Source organism: Hydra viridissima, unplaced genomic scaffold, assembly GCF_058129835.1.
Source record: "Hydra viridissima isolate aposymbiotic clone 2 unplaced genomic scaffold, HvirCarnegie_v1 scaffold_10, whole genome shotgun sequence".
Taxonomy (NCBI): Eukaryota; Metazoa; Cnidaria; class Hydrozoa; order Anthoathecata; family Hydridae; genus Hydra; species Hydra viridissima.
The window spans coordinates 11272501-11286005 of record NW_028324309.1 but is presented as its reverse complement, the minus strand read 5'-3'; the positions used below and the strand labels follow the sequence as shown (position 1 = coordinate 11286005).

Below are 13505 nucleotides of genomic sequence, written 5' to 3'. Positions count from 1 at the left end.
CCTTCTTGTTATTAACTGATATCAAGCAAGAAAAAAGGTTAACAGCATACAAAAAAAATCTTTGAAACTTTTTTTAGTGAACACTAAAACAATGACCAATGTAGAAACTTGAGTTAAAGAATAGGAATATAAAAGAAGATAACAATAAGTGTAAATTGTATATATATTTCATGACAGGAGATCTAAGATTTATTGTTAAAGCTTTACTTTAGTCGAGAGTGTTAGAAGTCTACAAATCTACCATGGCCCAAATTTTTACGCGAAGTCATACACGAATGCTATTAAACAAGTGACGTTGCTCTGGCAACCGGTTGCTTAGCTGGTGTTCTATAGGGAACTGCTCCACATAGTTAAGCAGAAGTTTTTTTTGTTTAGTTTTGACGAGATTTACTTGAGAAAGAACTCTTTTAAAGCACGTTGATATGTGAGGTAGTGGCAAAAGCGTGCACATAAAAACATTAAATTTAATTTGGCTGATTGTTAGTATCTGCGGTTATACTTTTGAAAATGGAAATCTGTTTCTTGTTTGCTCACATAGATGAAAACTAGTACATCCTTGCAAAACAATGTCTCTTTGTCCGCAACTGGTTCGTGAATTAGTTGTACCTCAAATTGTTCACATAGTTCAATTGAGTATTTTATTTAGCTTTGTATCAGTTGGGTCAATATCAGAAGTTGGAACGCGTTCTAGAGTTTCTTCAATAACAAAAAAGTTTAAAACATAAACTTAGAATATCGCATTGCTCTAAAGCTTTGTTAACGACTACCTCAGGGTAAAGCAAACGTATTTCACAGTTTTAAAATTTTATGTTTCTCGCTTTGAACTAGATCTTAGTTTACTGAAAATGTTGAATTCTTTTACTGGCTACACTCTTAACCATTTAACAATATCAATATATTAATATTGTTAAATGGTTAAATACTTTAAATAAAGGTACTTTTAAAACATAATCAAACGTTAAAAAATCAAAATATTTTAAGTTAGAAAAATACAGATATTTGCCTTCGACTTCTTTTTTTTTCTTGTGCGATGTAACCAAAGCCTCTTCAAGCTTTATTGCTGTTTCATGTTCCTCACACTTTCGCTTGCAATCATTTCCTTTTGTAAGAAGGAGTTTCATTTGTAAAATATCTGTCTGTTTGCCAGCTTTCTTGGGGTAATTGCAACAAATTCCTCATTGTATGTTTTACATACTTCACTTCATACTTTTTCCTTTTCCTTAAGTCCCGACATTTCTTGATTTAACATCGTCACGCTATTTTCTTTTTCCTTCGCTTGGAACATTCGATTTTCCTCTATATAGCTTTTATATTTCAACGAGGCACTACGAACAGCCTTTATCATTTCATTGTTAATTTCTACTTCGTGAGCCTTCAATTTGTTTGACACCATGAAATCTTTGAAAGTGTGACGAGGTATTAGTGAGTTTTCTTTCATGTTTTCACTGAAAAGAAAATTCACTAATATCACAAACATTCACTAATATCTCTCTCAATTGATACTTGCCCGACTTTAGACAAAGCCTCATAATCTACACCAACTTTGATAGTTTCGAAATAAAACTTGTCTGAACGAATTCCAGCGTGAAATTTTTTAAATGCTGGTAAAAGAGTAGATGAACTTTCCTCTAACAACTTTGAAAATTTTATGAGAGCTTGACCACATTCATTTGAAATGATATGTAAGCAGGAAGATGAAGTACAGGTTTCATATGTTGAAGATCAGCTTTTTGTTTGAAAAGAATGGACTCTGGACTGATGCAACCAGTTGCTTCCAGAAAAGAAGATCGGTTCAAACTTCTTTCAAATAATTTTTCCAGGATTCCACTAATAGTAAAACTGCAACCTTTCATGAATTTACTGATCACATCCTGAGATAACGCATTATTTCTCCTCAATTCCATAATGTTACGTTATGCAGCAAATTCAATTGTCATTAATTTTAATGGTAGAAAATTTTCCTTTTTAGTGAAATCAAATTTTTGAAGTTGTCTGCCATTGATGAAGCTGCTAAAGACATCTTGTTTGATTATTAAACTCATTAAATTTTTAGCAGTTGAAAACAAATCTTCAAAAAGAAATGGAATCATCGGGGCATCTGTTTGACATGTCAGTAAGATTTCCTGCAACAAACTAGCAATGTAGCCAAAAAGTTCAATTTAGGCAAAGTTAATTCATCTTCCGTTCCCTCTAGGACTGTCTCATAACTCTTGCATTTTGGTTGCTTACTTTTAGGAAGAGCTTCCAAATACTTTGTCATTTTTTAACATTCTCTCAAATTAAACAATCTCTCTCCATGTAACCACATGGTGCTTTCAAATCAATCAAACCAGATTTGAAAGCACCATGTGGTTACATGGAGGTTACAATTCCCTATGTTAAGAAGTTGAGGTAGCTCTTGTTGCTCATGCTGCTTTTCATGAAGATTAAGAAGCAACCAGATCACAATTGGGCCATCCATACACAGTTGTGTCAAATTTATGCCATCAATTCTTGCCAAAGATGTGGTCATACTTTCATGTAAATTTTTTGCGGTGGGGTGGACTAAAAATTTAGACTCAAAGTATCTGGGCTCAACATGATCGCTGTTCCAAAACCGAATATTTAGATCCTATTGACTATTTTGAAAAGAGTCATTCAGGCTTTCATCAAAAGAAACAGAATAATGAGATTTTTTGATATTTTCTGTTAAAAGCCTGTAAAAATAAGGCCCAAGACCAAAATTAATGACATAATTGAGTTTTATTTTACCCATCTCATAAGATTTAGCAGTATTGCTATAGGGGAACATCTTCTGATAAAGTAGACTATTCTCATAAGACAAGTTCAACGAGAAATTGTTCTGTACTGCATACAAAACAGTATAGTTTTCTAAAAAAAGTTTCATCATATTGATCTACTATAAGAACTGCTTGTTTTTTAGATGTAGACTGTGCAAGCTGGAAGTAGCAAGATACTGGCTTTGACTTCTAAACATGTTTTTTGCCATCCATGTGACTTATCACAGCTCTCCGGCCCATACTTGACAAATTAAGCTGAACTTAGCATATTTTGCACTATTTCTCAAACAGAGGATCACAAACAGAGCCATTCTTCTTTGAAATAAGTTGCCATTTTAAATTTAAAAATTTGTACTATTCTAAATAAGAGCGATTTTGTTAAAGAATGTTAAAAATTAACCTCGGTTTATGTTTAGGCTGGTACTCTGGAAAAGGAAAACTTTTATTAGAAAACATTTAAAAAAACAGTACAAACTTTAAAATTTCCCTGATTTTCCCTGGTTTTTTTTACAAAATTTTCACTGATTGTATCTGAATTTCCCTGATTTCCCTTATCTGGTGGCAACCCTGTAAAAAAGACTTAAGAAAATATGCGAGATATGCTCACGGAAATTTTGAAAAACCCAGGCCGACTGTACCAACGCAAATGTTTTGACAAAAAAAACGACAAATAAATTCTGACTTTTTTGATTTCGTAAAGATTTACATGGTTTTCAATAAAATATTTTATGTTCCTTGGATTAGAAAAGAGAAGATAACAAAAAAGCTTCAAATAAAACTTTCGTAAAAATAAATAACCTTAAATATAGGTAAAATAATAAAACTATATCTGTAATACTATATTTATCACATTAGACAACGATATTTATCACATTAGACATCGTTATAAACAAACGATTTTTACAGAAACTTGACATCGTATTTTTGTTTCAGTTCATACTCAAATTCTTGCTTAAGGAGACGTAAACACCTATAAAACAATAGTTATGTTTAATTTTCGGAGACAATCCAAAGAAAAACTTTCTAGGGGTCATCACAGAATGCCCCCAAATAAACCATGAAACTCAAGTTATAGTCTGTCATAATACCTGCTAGAAATTGAAAGTTGTCAGTAAAACACTAATTCAGTCGACAGCATAATTGAGACAATCGAGGTCACATTGTGACTTGCGATATTGAAACGATAATGAGTCTTGTTGATAAGTGTCAACCAAGATATCATTTTTGTAAAGTTAGAAATATCCTACCTACGGTACTGGCTACTTGAGCGATATTTAGTTATATCAAATGATGGAGCATGCGGCATATGAATAATGAAACCATTTGCAGCTACAACAAACTTAAACCTGAAATATTATGCAACATCTGAATGTTATTATGCAACATCTAACAATTTAGATATAAGTAAAGTATATATAACCTAAGATAAGAACGCATAAACAAAAGAGTGCTAAGACCAAACAAACCGTAATGCGTGAAGCTCCATTATATGAGACACTTTGTTCCAACCGAAGCCAACAAAACGCATGTCATAAAGAGGAAGACCATTTCTCTTAGCTAGTATGTAAGGTTCAAAATCCACCTGCCAGCGGATCTAAATAACAGAAATAATTCATCATAGAAATAAATTTACCTTTTAAATTGTTCAGCTTTTTTTTTTAACATGTCTATCAATAATCATAAATATTATCACAACTACCTTTAGTTAACACTTACTTCGTAGTTACTTGAGCTTGTTTTCCAGCGATTAAAATCAGTAGGAGCATGACCTTGTGGCCAAACTTTTCCCCTAAAGTAGTTTGTCTTTATGTTTTAAAAAAGTTTGGATTTTCAACAATCAAAAATGTCTTTAAAGGAGGAAAACTTTTTAGGTATTTCAGGTATCAAGAGCAAAAGAATCACGCATGCGCGTTTGAGACATCTAGAAATACTTAAAAATGATAACAACCTGAAAGTATCTACTTTTTGTGAATCCAAATAATCGATTAGTTGCTTTTTAGTTTGAGGATAATCAAGTTTGTACTGATATGTTTCAAAAGCAGGAACAACTACAGCCTAAATAAAATACAACTAATTGAACTCTTAGTTTATAAGAGGCAATATCAAAAGCGTTGAAAAAAATAAAACTACCTTGTTCTCCATATCTGTATCTTTTGCAAGATCTCTAAAAATGACAGCAATTTTTAGTAACATTGATACTTGGGTAAAAAAATAAGTAATAACCATATTTTTATTTAATAAACTTAGCAATAATAACCTCTAAAAAATTCATTTGTTGTTTAGAAAAACAATTTAAAAGATAAAGAAACCTTAAGTAGTTGTACAATCCTATCATAGGCAAGAAATCAATATCAGTAAGAAAAACATAGGTGGTCTGTACATGTTCAAGTGCAACATTTCGTAAGTAATTTACAGGATACAAATCCTAAATTGAAATGTTAAAATTAATATTCTTTTAGAGAAAAAATTAAAAAAGCTTTTAAATACTTATTTTTGTTTCTTTATGGTGTAACAGTAACCCTTATAACTAATCAATCTAAAGCTAACAACTTCTTACTCCATCCTTATATACAATATGCAACCCTATGTTCTTTCTTTTCTTCAGAAAATTAGAAACAGATGAAAAACGTGCAAACTGTTGAGCTTCTGCATCAGATGCATATAATGAAATAGACATTGGACCTAAATACAATAGTAATAAATGAGAATTATGCTTAATTATTTTATGACTTCAAAATGATTAGATAGCTTGGTCAGTAATGCAATTGATTGTCAGGTTGATATTTAAAAATTACTAAACAAAAACCAATTAAAAGTAGGTTGGTAACTGTAAAAATCTTTGTTTTTAAAGTTGAAACTGAAGTTGTAATATATTAGGGAAATTTTTGTTGCTGCATCTTTTTAAAAAATAGTGCATTTTTATACAAATTGGCATTAGTATACCAGTTCATACTTGTTTCAAATTGCACTTTTTCTCTGCAATACAGTCACATGCTGTTAAATTGAGTTCCTCCCTAAGCTTTTGCAACCATAATTTTTGAGATTCTATAATATTTTGTTTTGCTGAATTATTTTTTGTAAGTCATTTCTTTATCGATTGGGCTTAAAACTTTCCCATCAGATATAATTAGCCATTTTTCTTCAAAATCTACTTATCTTTAAAAATTGCAAAATTGTCAAAAGTTGCTAAATCTTCAGTTAGAGACATAACAAAGAGATACAAGGAGACTAAAACTATCAAAAGAAAAAAGGTGGTGGAATGAAGAAAAGTTTTGTTGACAAACCAAAGTGAATTCACTCATCCAGTCAATTACAAGAATTGATGCAGAATTAAAAGCAATCCACTGCACAAGGAAGCTCATCAAACTTTTCAACTGAGAATATTTATGCATCACATTAAGGACAACAAAACGTATTGCAAAAAGGATTTCTTACAGTTGCCTGGCCATCAATATTATAATCAGACAAAAGGTATCTATGTCAGCAACAAATTTAAGTATATTCAGACAGAAAAATTTGCTCCAAAGATCCTTGTGTGGCAAGCAGTTTGCTCATGTGGCCTTAAGAGTGCTCCAGTCATCACTTGAAAGACTTTGACTTCCAATTTGTACATCACTGAATGTCTTCAGAAATGTTTTTTTTGCTTTTGCCATTAACAGGCAATTATCCTTTAGCTGGATTTGGCAATGATCCACTACTCCAAGAAGACAAAGGAGTGGTGCCTCTGAACTGCCTGAGCAGCACGTAATCGAGAGTTACTGAGCACTTGTAAAAAGAATCTTGTTGAAAAACAATAAATCAGCAAAAGATGACAAAGAATTTTTAAAAAAATGGATAGCAGCATTGAAAAAGGTCACTGAAAGCAAGACCCAGGCCATGATGGCACTTCCTCTTAAAAAAATTCGATTACCTTCTAAACATCCTTTGAAATCTGTACAAAATTTTTAAAAACTTTAAATGATGCAATAAACTTCAATTTAAAAAATTTTGGAATTATTTGTTAAGTATTATTCAAGTTATTACTAATTATATGCAACCATAAAGTTTTGAACCCAATTGATATTGTGTAATTCATTTTTGAAAATAATTTTCTAAACTTTCATGATTTGATGACTGAACAGATTTTAGGGCACAGTTTAGAACATGTGTTGCTGTTTCAAACATTTCCACTAAATATTTGAACAATTCTAGGGAAGAAGTTCTTTTTTTAAAAAAGCAACTAGAAAAGAATTCAACAAACCTTACAAGTTTTTCGTTTTTCTAAGCTGACATTTTAACTTATTTTGTATAAATATAATTATTTCCTTTCAACATACAGTTACTTCCTTTCTTTAAACTGTCTCCAATATTTCACACTGCAAGTACCAAACAACCCTTATATGTTTTTGCTATATCTGTGGCAGTTTCACCATTCCTAAGTCACTTGTCACTTTTGTCAAAATTAGGCTTAGTGAGCTGCAAACATTTTTAGCTCTTCACAAAGTAAGCAGGCAATCCTTCAAGAGTTAAAAAATGTGGCTAAGTGAATATGTCATAAATAATAATTTGGTTATCTTTTTGGTTTTGGCTCGAAAAGAGCTAAAAGAACAGTGTTTTTTGTTTGTTTGTTTGTTTAGTGGATAGGACTAGTGGATAGGACTAGCAAAAATGGCTTCAGAACTCAAAGGCACTCAAGAATGAGAAAAACATCCTTAAAACAGAGCAAAGGTTTCTTATTACCAATAAAATATACTTTAGCTGTGAAAGCAACTTTTTGTGCCATAAGTTAAAGAAATATGGAATTCAGATTTACACCTCAACTAAATAGAAATTATTTGTTGAGATGTAAACCTGAATTAAAAAACAGAGCTTAAAGTGTGTCCTTCTTTACAATTCCAATCCAAGTTAAGGATTCCATTTGTCATCAAGTAATCAGAATATCAATGACATAAACTGATCAGCTGCATTGAGACATTTCTATGTCTATCAATTTAAAAAGTCAATGCAGGTGTTGGGTGCTCCACAGATTTGCAGCTCATCATCAACAGTGTCAAAAAGCTCAAAAAGAATACTTGGCTATCATTCAAAACTTTATCAAAAACTTTGTGGGGATACATAAACAAAGAAAATAATGGAAAATTACAAAATACTCAGTTACAAAATGAGCATCAAGTTTCATATTCTGCACAGCCATCTTGCTTTTCTTTCTAGACATGGTGACATGTCATTTGGTAACAGTTGTAACACAAAATTAAACCTTAAGATTTAAAGATCAAGCATAAAGATTAAGCATAAATTTTTAACCATTTGCACGCAACTCACAACAAGAGTTACATAAATACATAAATTTTTATAAACGTTGCATTTAAGTAATTTTTATTTTGCTTTTTAAACTTTCTTAATCTTTCCAACTTTCTAAAAAGTACACATTTGTCAAATGCTACATATTATTATTATTTTTAAGACAAAGTGTTGATCAAAAAGACATGATAGAAAAAAAGTTTCAAATTTAATTCACTAAAAGAATTGTATTCTTAAGTGTAATTGTTTAAGGGAAAAAAGAATTGGATTAAGAAAGAAATACACAGAAAAATACTGCAAGGAAAGTGAATTCCCCTCATTTGTTGGGATAAAGCTGGTTTTTTGTAGATTACATAGGTCCCACAAAATATTTGGGATTGCATTGAATAATGTTTGGATGTTTTGTAATGTTAATGCTTATCTTTTTTAGGCAAACATGTATGTACGTTATTTATTTTGCCTTTTTTAAAATTTTTTTGCTTATTTATTTGAAATAAACACAGATAAAATGATATTTAGTCAGCACTAGATTAAGCACTAATTCATTTTGGCTGAAAATTTATTTGAAATAAACACAGATAAAATGATATTTAGTCAGCACTAGATTAAGCACTAATTCATTTTGGCTGAAAATTTATTTGAAATAAACACAGATAAAATGATATTTAGTCAGCACTAGATTAAGCACTAATTCATTTTGGCTGAAAATTGAAAATTAGAACAAGAATTAGTAATATTTATCTAACCTTCCCAATGCTGGGACAATAACTCTAAAATCTGTAATCTATCCATTGATAAGTGAGTCACCAATGTTACATCTCCATCCTCCTAGATATTGAAAAAAGTTAGCATAAGATAATATGTTAAGTTTGTTAATATTTTAAATAACATTTAAAAGGCTTCCATTGACTTAAATTTAAACCAGTAGTAGTGTATAAAGAATAATAGTAAAATCTAATATTATATTTATCTATATATATTTTATTTTATATATACAGTGGCTTGAAAAAGTTAATAAACACCTAAGGTTTCTTTCTCATAACTTTTTGTGTTTTTACTGAAAATGAATGAAGCTTTTAACAATTGTTCTTCCAAGTTGACTACATAGTATAATTAACTCAAAAAAATAACTTGTAATAAAGGGAAGAAATTCAATTTTTATTGAAAACATAATCATGCAAAAGTCTATAAACAAATGACAAAAAATTCAAAAAAGAGATGTTTCTAATTTCTTCACATTTTTTCAAACAACACATCAATATTTTGTTGGATAGCCTCTAAATTTAAACACTTCTTTAAATTAATTTAATTCATTTAATTTGACAGCACTTTTTCAAGGATCTTGTTCTAATTGACTTATCAAAATTCTGTTTTGATGTTCTGTAGTTATCTTTAGCCTGCCTGAGCAATGGTTGTTTTCAAGTACATTACAGTTTCTATATCTCTCAACTAGTACACTATTTGTTGATTTAGCCACATATAAGCTCAGAAATTTGCTTATAATAATTATAGAATTTTCTTCTCAACAACATGTATTCTTAATATTTCTTTTTCTTTTCTTAAATAATCTTTCTTCCATTATCTTTTAAATTCAATTTAAATTAGTAATTATCTCCAGTAAATTAATTTTTACTATAAATGTTTTTTTAAATAAAATTTTGATTTTTTCGTGGGATATGGAACTGTTTAAAAATTCTTCATGATTATTTTTTCGATAAAATTTGAATTTCTTCTTGTTACAACTTACCATTTTTTGAGTTAATTATATTTTACAATTATATTTGAGTTAACTATGTAGTCATACTGGAATAGCAATTGTTAAAATTTTCATTCATTTTCAGTGAAAATACAAAAAGCTATGACAAAAAAATCTAGCTTTTTATACACTTTTGCATGCTGCTGTATATACTATAATATAATTTATTAAATTATATTTAAATAAGCAACCTCACTAAGTACAGAGTGGAAACGCTTTTTCTAAAAAACAAAATAAAATTCAACAAACAATAAAATAACACATACAGGCTTGTAGTCATAATCCATATAGAATAAATGAACACGCCTTGTCATTGACTGCTCCATTTGAATATCATAACATTGATCATATTCTGATAGTTTTTTTTCTTTGTTAATGGCTGTAATGTTTTCACCAGGAATGTGACAGGAAAACACATTTTTTCTGAAAAAGAAAAAGAAAAAACAATACAATGTTGTAAAAAGTTAATTACTTTTTACCTCCAAATGCATTTGCCTGACCCTTTCACCCTTCAAATGCATTTTCCATAAAGAAAAACTGAAACTAATTAGGTATGTTGAAATTTAGTTCACAACATTGCTTTCTGACTGAAGCAAGTAATCTAAGGTGCAGAAAGAGTTACCTAAGCAAGTTTCCATTGTATTCAAGAAAAGTAAGATACATGTTACGAAAATAGTCAACATGTTTGTGTTTGCTTCCAATGTGTTTATTAGGTGAGTTCCAATGTATGGCTTTAAGTTCAAGTTGTTCATTATAGCAATATTCACTCTCTGTGTTATCACTCAATTGAATATTCCATTGACATGGTAGTTTGTAAACAATTTGAGGGTTGTCTTTCAATGCAGCATTAATAACATCTTGATCAGCAAGAACAGCAGAGAGCAAACTCAAAAGTTGTTTTTCAGCAGTCATGCGCCAAAGATGGGCCCATTGAATTTTACGCAACTTCTGTAAATCAAACAGCATCACACCAGTGTTAAAACCTTGACCCTGAATGAACAGTGGACATAAGAATGAATATTGAATAGAATATACTCTCTACATATTTAAATTACAGGCAAGTAAAAAGTTAAAAGGTTCAGTGAGTTTTCTTCAGCAAGTTTAGGTTCAAAAAAAAAATCTTCTGTTTAAATTTTAAAAACAAAGATTTCAAAAAAATAAAACTTATAAACTAACTATAGCAGGCCATATTTTATATTTTTTCCAAAGTTTGCCAGTGTACCATTGACTCTGATTTTCAACCAAACCAATGGCCTAAACAATTAGAAAAATTTTTATTTTGAAGAAATTGTGTTTATATCTAAAAAGAAAAAAATCTGTATTTAGTTTAAAGAAAAGAAAAAAAGAAACATAAATTTACCTGATAGCTAGTGAAGTTTTCAAACAAACTCCAAAGTTCAGCTAAATCTGTCAAGAAAAAAACATCTGTATCCAGCACAATGACCTGATTGTAAAACATAATTATCATTTGTTCTTAATATTTAAGCTAATATTTAATATTTCTTAATATTTAAACTAACCATAACATATCATTAATTAAAAAAATATAAGTTGTTTGAAAGGGCTTTTTTAAACCAATGTTTATTAAACTTTTATTACAACTCTATTACAATTTATTCCATAGAGTTATTCCATAACAATTATGCAGTAAATTAAAAATCTTTTAAATGATTGACTTGAACTTGCCTTGCTTAATATTTCTGGAAGGGCCTTAGTAAGAGTCAACTTCATTAGCCCATAGACTCCAGAATAATGAGTATTAGGTATCCAATCTACATCTGCCTAAAATATTTATCATTTTGCTTAAAAAACAAATAAAAGAAGTATAATAAGAAACTATAAACAACAATAGTAAATAGTAAAAGATATTTTAAAAAAACTTACTTTTAGTTTTTCAGCATCATAGAAACTTACTCCAACTAAAAATGTTTCAATTTTTTTTAAAAAAAAATATAAAAACAGATTAGTTACAAAACAGAATGATAGTCACTGATTATATGAAATGTTTGTTGTATCTTTACTTCTACTCAACCACAAGCTACAAAAAGCTTTACAAACTTTTTTATTGCTCACTGACAAGGGTCAGTTGAAGTGTGTAGGAGAATACTTATATTAAAAAGAAATTGGCTTTTATGATTGATAAAATCATTTTATTTTTCTATACTAAAATATTTGAGAGGTTTTTTTTAGCTACAGACTCTTAAATTCTCCATTACTCTCTAACAACAACTAAAAGACAATTACAATATCAGTCATAATTTGTAACGAATTCGCCAGGCATAAAAATGGTTGTCAATGTGTTTACATTTAACTAAGTTAAATTTAACCAATAAAAAGATAATTGTGTTTAATCAAAAAATGATACCTTGCTTTAACATCCAAGTTTTAAATAAAACTTGCATTTAACTAAGTTAAATTTAACCAATAAAAAGATAATTGTGTTTAATCAAAAAATGATACCTTGCTTTAACATCCAAGTTTTAAATAAAACTTGCAAAACATGTCTTCCGCTTACATCTGAAATAAAGTGGAAATGAAGAGGATGTCGCCGATAGAACAGTATGGATTTGATGAGTGTTACAACACGCTGAGTTTCTTTATAACCAGCACATACAATTGCAATATGGATCACCTATGAATATCAATGCAAAAAATACAATACCATGCTTTTACATAAGACATACATACTTTAAAATACATGTTTAAACTTTTACATACTTTTATATAAACTTATGTATTTTTATATAAATTTTTAATACAAATGAACAAAATAAAGTTTAATAAAATATTGATAATAGATACCTGGCAATTGGGCAATCCATAAGATTTGCAATCTTTTTTGTCATCTTTAGCATGTTGCTGCTTTAACTCACTAATGATTTGCTGATTATACTGTAACTCTTTCTTTAAAAAATTGATTTGATCAAGTGCAAGTTTACCTTCCTTTTGTAAAGGATCAGAAAAATGGAACGTGGTTTGAAATTTTAATACATTTTCATCATCGTTGTAGGCTTCTATGAAAAATTCCTCATTTATAATATATATATATATATACACACACACACACACACACACACACACACACACACACACACACACACACACACACACACACACACACACACACACACACAAACACACACACAACTTAATTTAAAAAACAGCTCTTGGAAAAATTATTATTTGGTTGACTTTTTTTTTTATAAAACAACTTAAAGAATTGTAACATAACTTAGTAACTCTAAAAATTAAACTTTATACTCAAGAAAAATTAATGCTTAAATATATATATATATATATATATATATATATATATATATATATATATATATATATATATATATATATATATACACACACACACACACACACACACACATATATATGTTAAAAACCATTTTCTTACCATTACTTTTTTCAATTAGTCTGTCACTTTTCTTCACTATTTTGTCAAGATTTGAGCTCCATAGAATCAACAACATAGAGCATGATACAGAAAAGAAAACCAATATGTTGATGAGCTTACTAAAACGACATGTTCTAACCATGATCAATCATTCTCATACAAGAAAACCTTTTCTTTTGCAAGTGCCTTTGATGATTAAGTTGAAATCTGCTTTATGCAAATGGCTGTTGAATAGAAATAGTTTTTTTTATCTACATACAAACAAAGTTATTGACAGTTACAG

At 29.4% G+C, this 13505-nt stretch overlaps 1 protein-coding gene across 3 annotated transcripts; it reads right to left on the bottom strand.

Annotated features, from left to right (window-relative positions):
- Positions 1-3451: 3451 nt before the first annotated feature.
- LOC145180955 (xylosyl- and glucuronyltransferase LARGE2s-like) lies at positions 3452-13489 on the bottom strand. 3 transcript variants are annotated; one of them, XR_016456235.1, is made up of 18 exons: positions 13223-13489; positions 12619-12830; positions 12277-12448; positions 11701-11735; positions 11503-11598; positions 11177-11260; positions 10993-11070; positions 10439-10806; positions 10083-10239; positions 8807-8888; positions 5338-5462; positions 5090-5205; positions 4911-4944; positions 4729-4835; positions 4497-4569; positions 4247-4374; positions 3869-4126; positions 3452-3750 (listed from the first exon to the last, which is right to left on the bottom strand). XR_016456235.1 is itself a non-coding variant. In XM_090099831.1 (18 exons), the coding sequence occupies exons 1-18, from the start codon at positions 13362-13364 to the stop codon at positions 3681-3683; spliced, it is 2178 nt and encodes a 725-aa protein (XP_089955957.1). In that variant the 5' UTR covers positions 13365-13489; the 3' UTR covers positions 3452-3680. The 3 variants fall into 3 exon arrangements, 2 of the variants coding, with proteins under 2 accessions (XP_089955957.1, XP_089955958.1); XM_090099831.1 differs by having other exon boundaries at positions 4028-4126; XM_090099832.1 differs by having other exon boundaries at positions 4028-4126; positions 12619-12827.
- Positions 13490-13505: the final 16 nt, after the last annotated feature.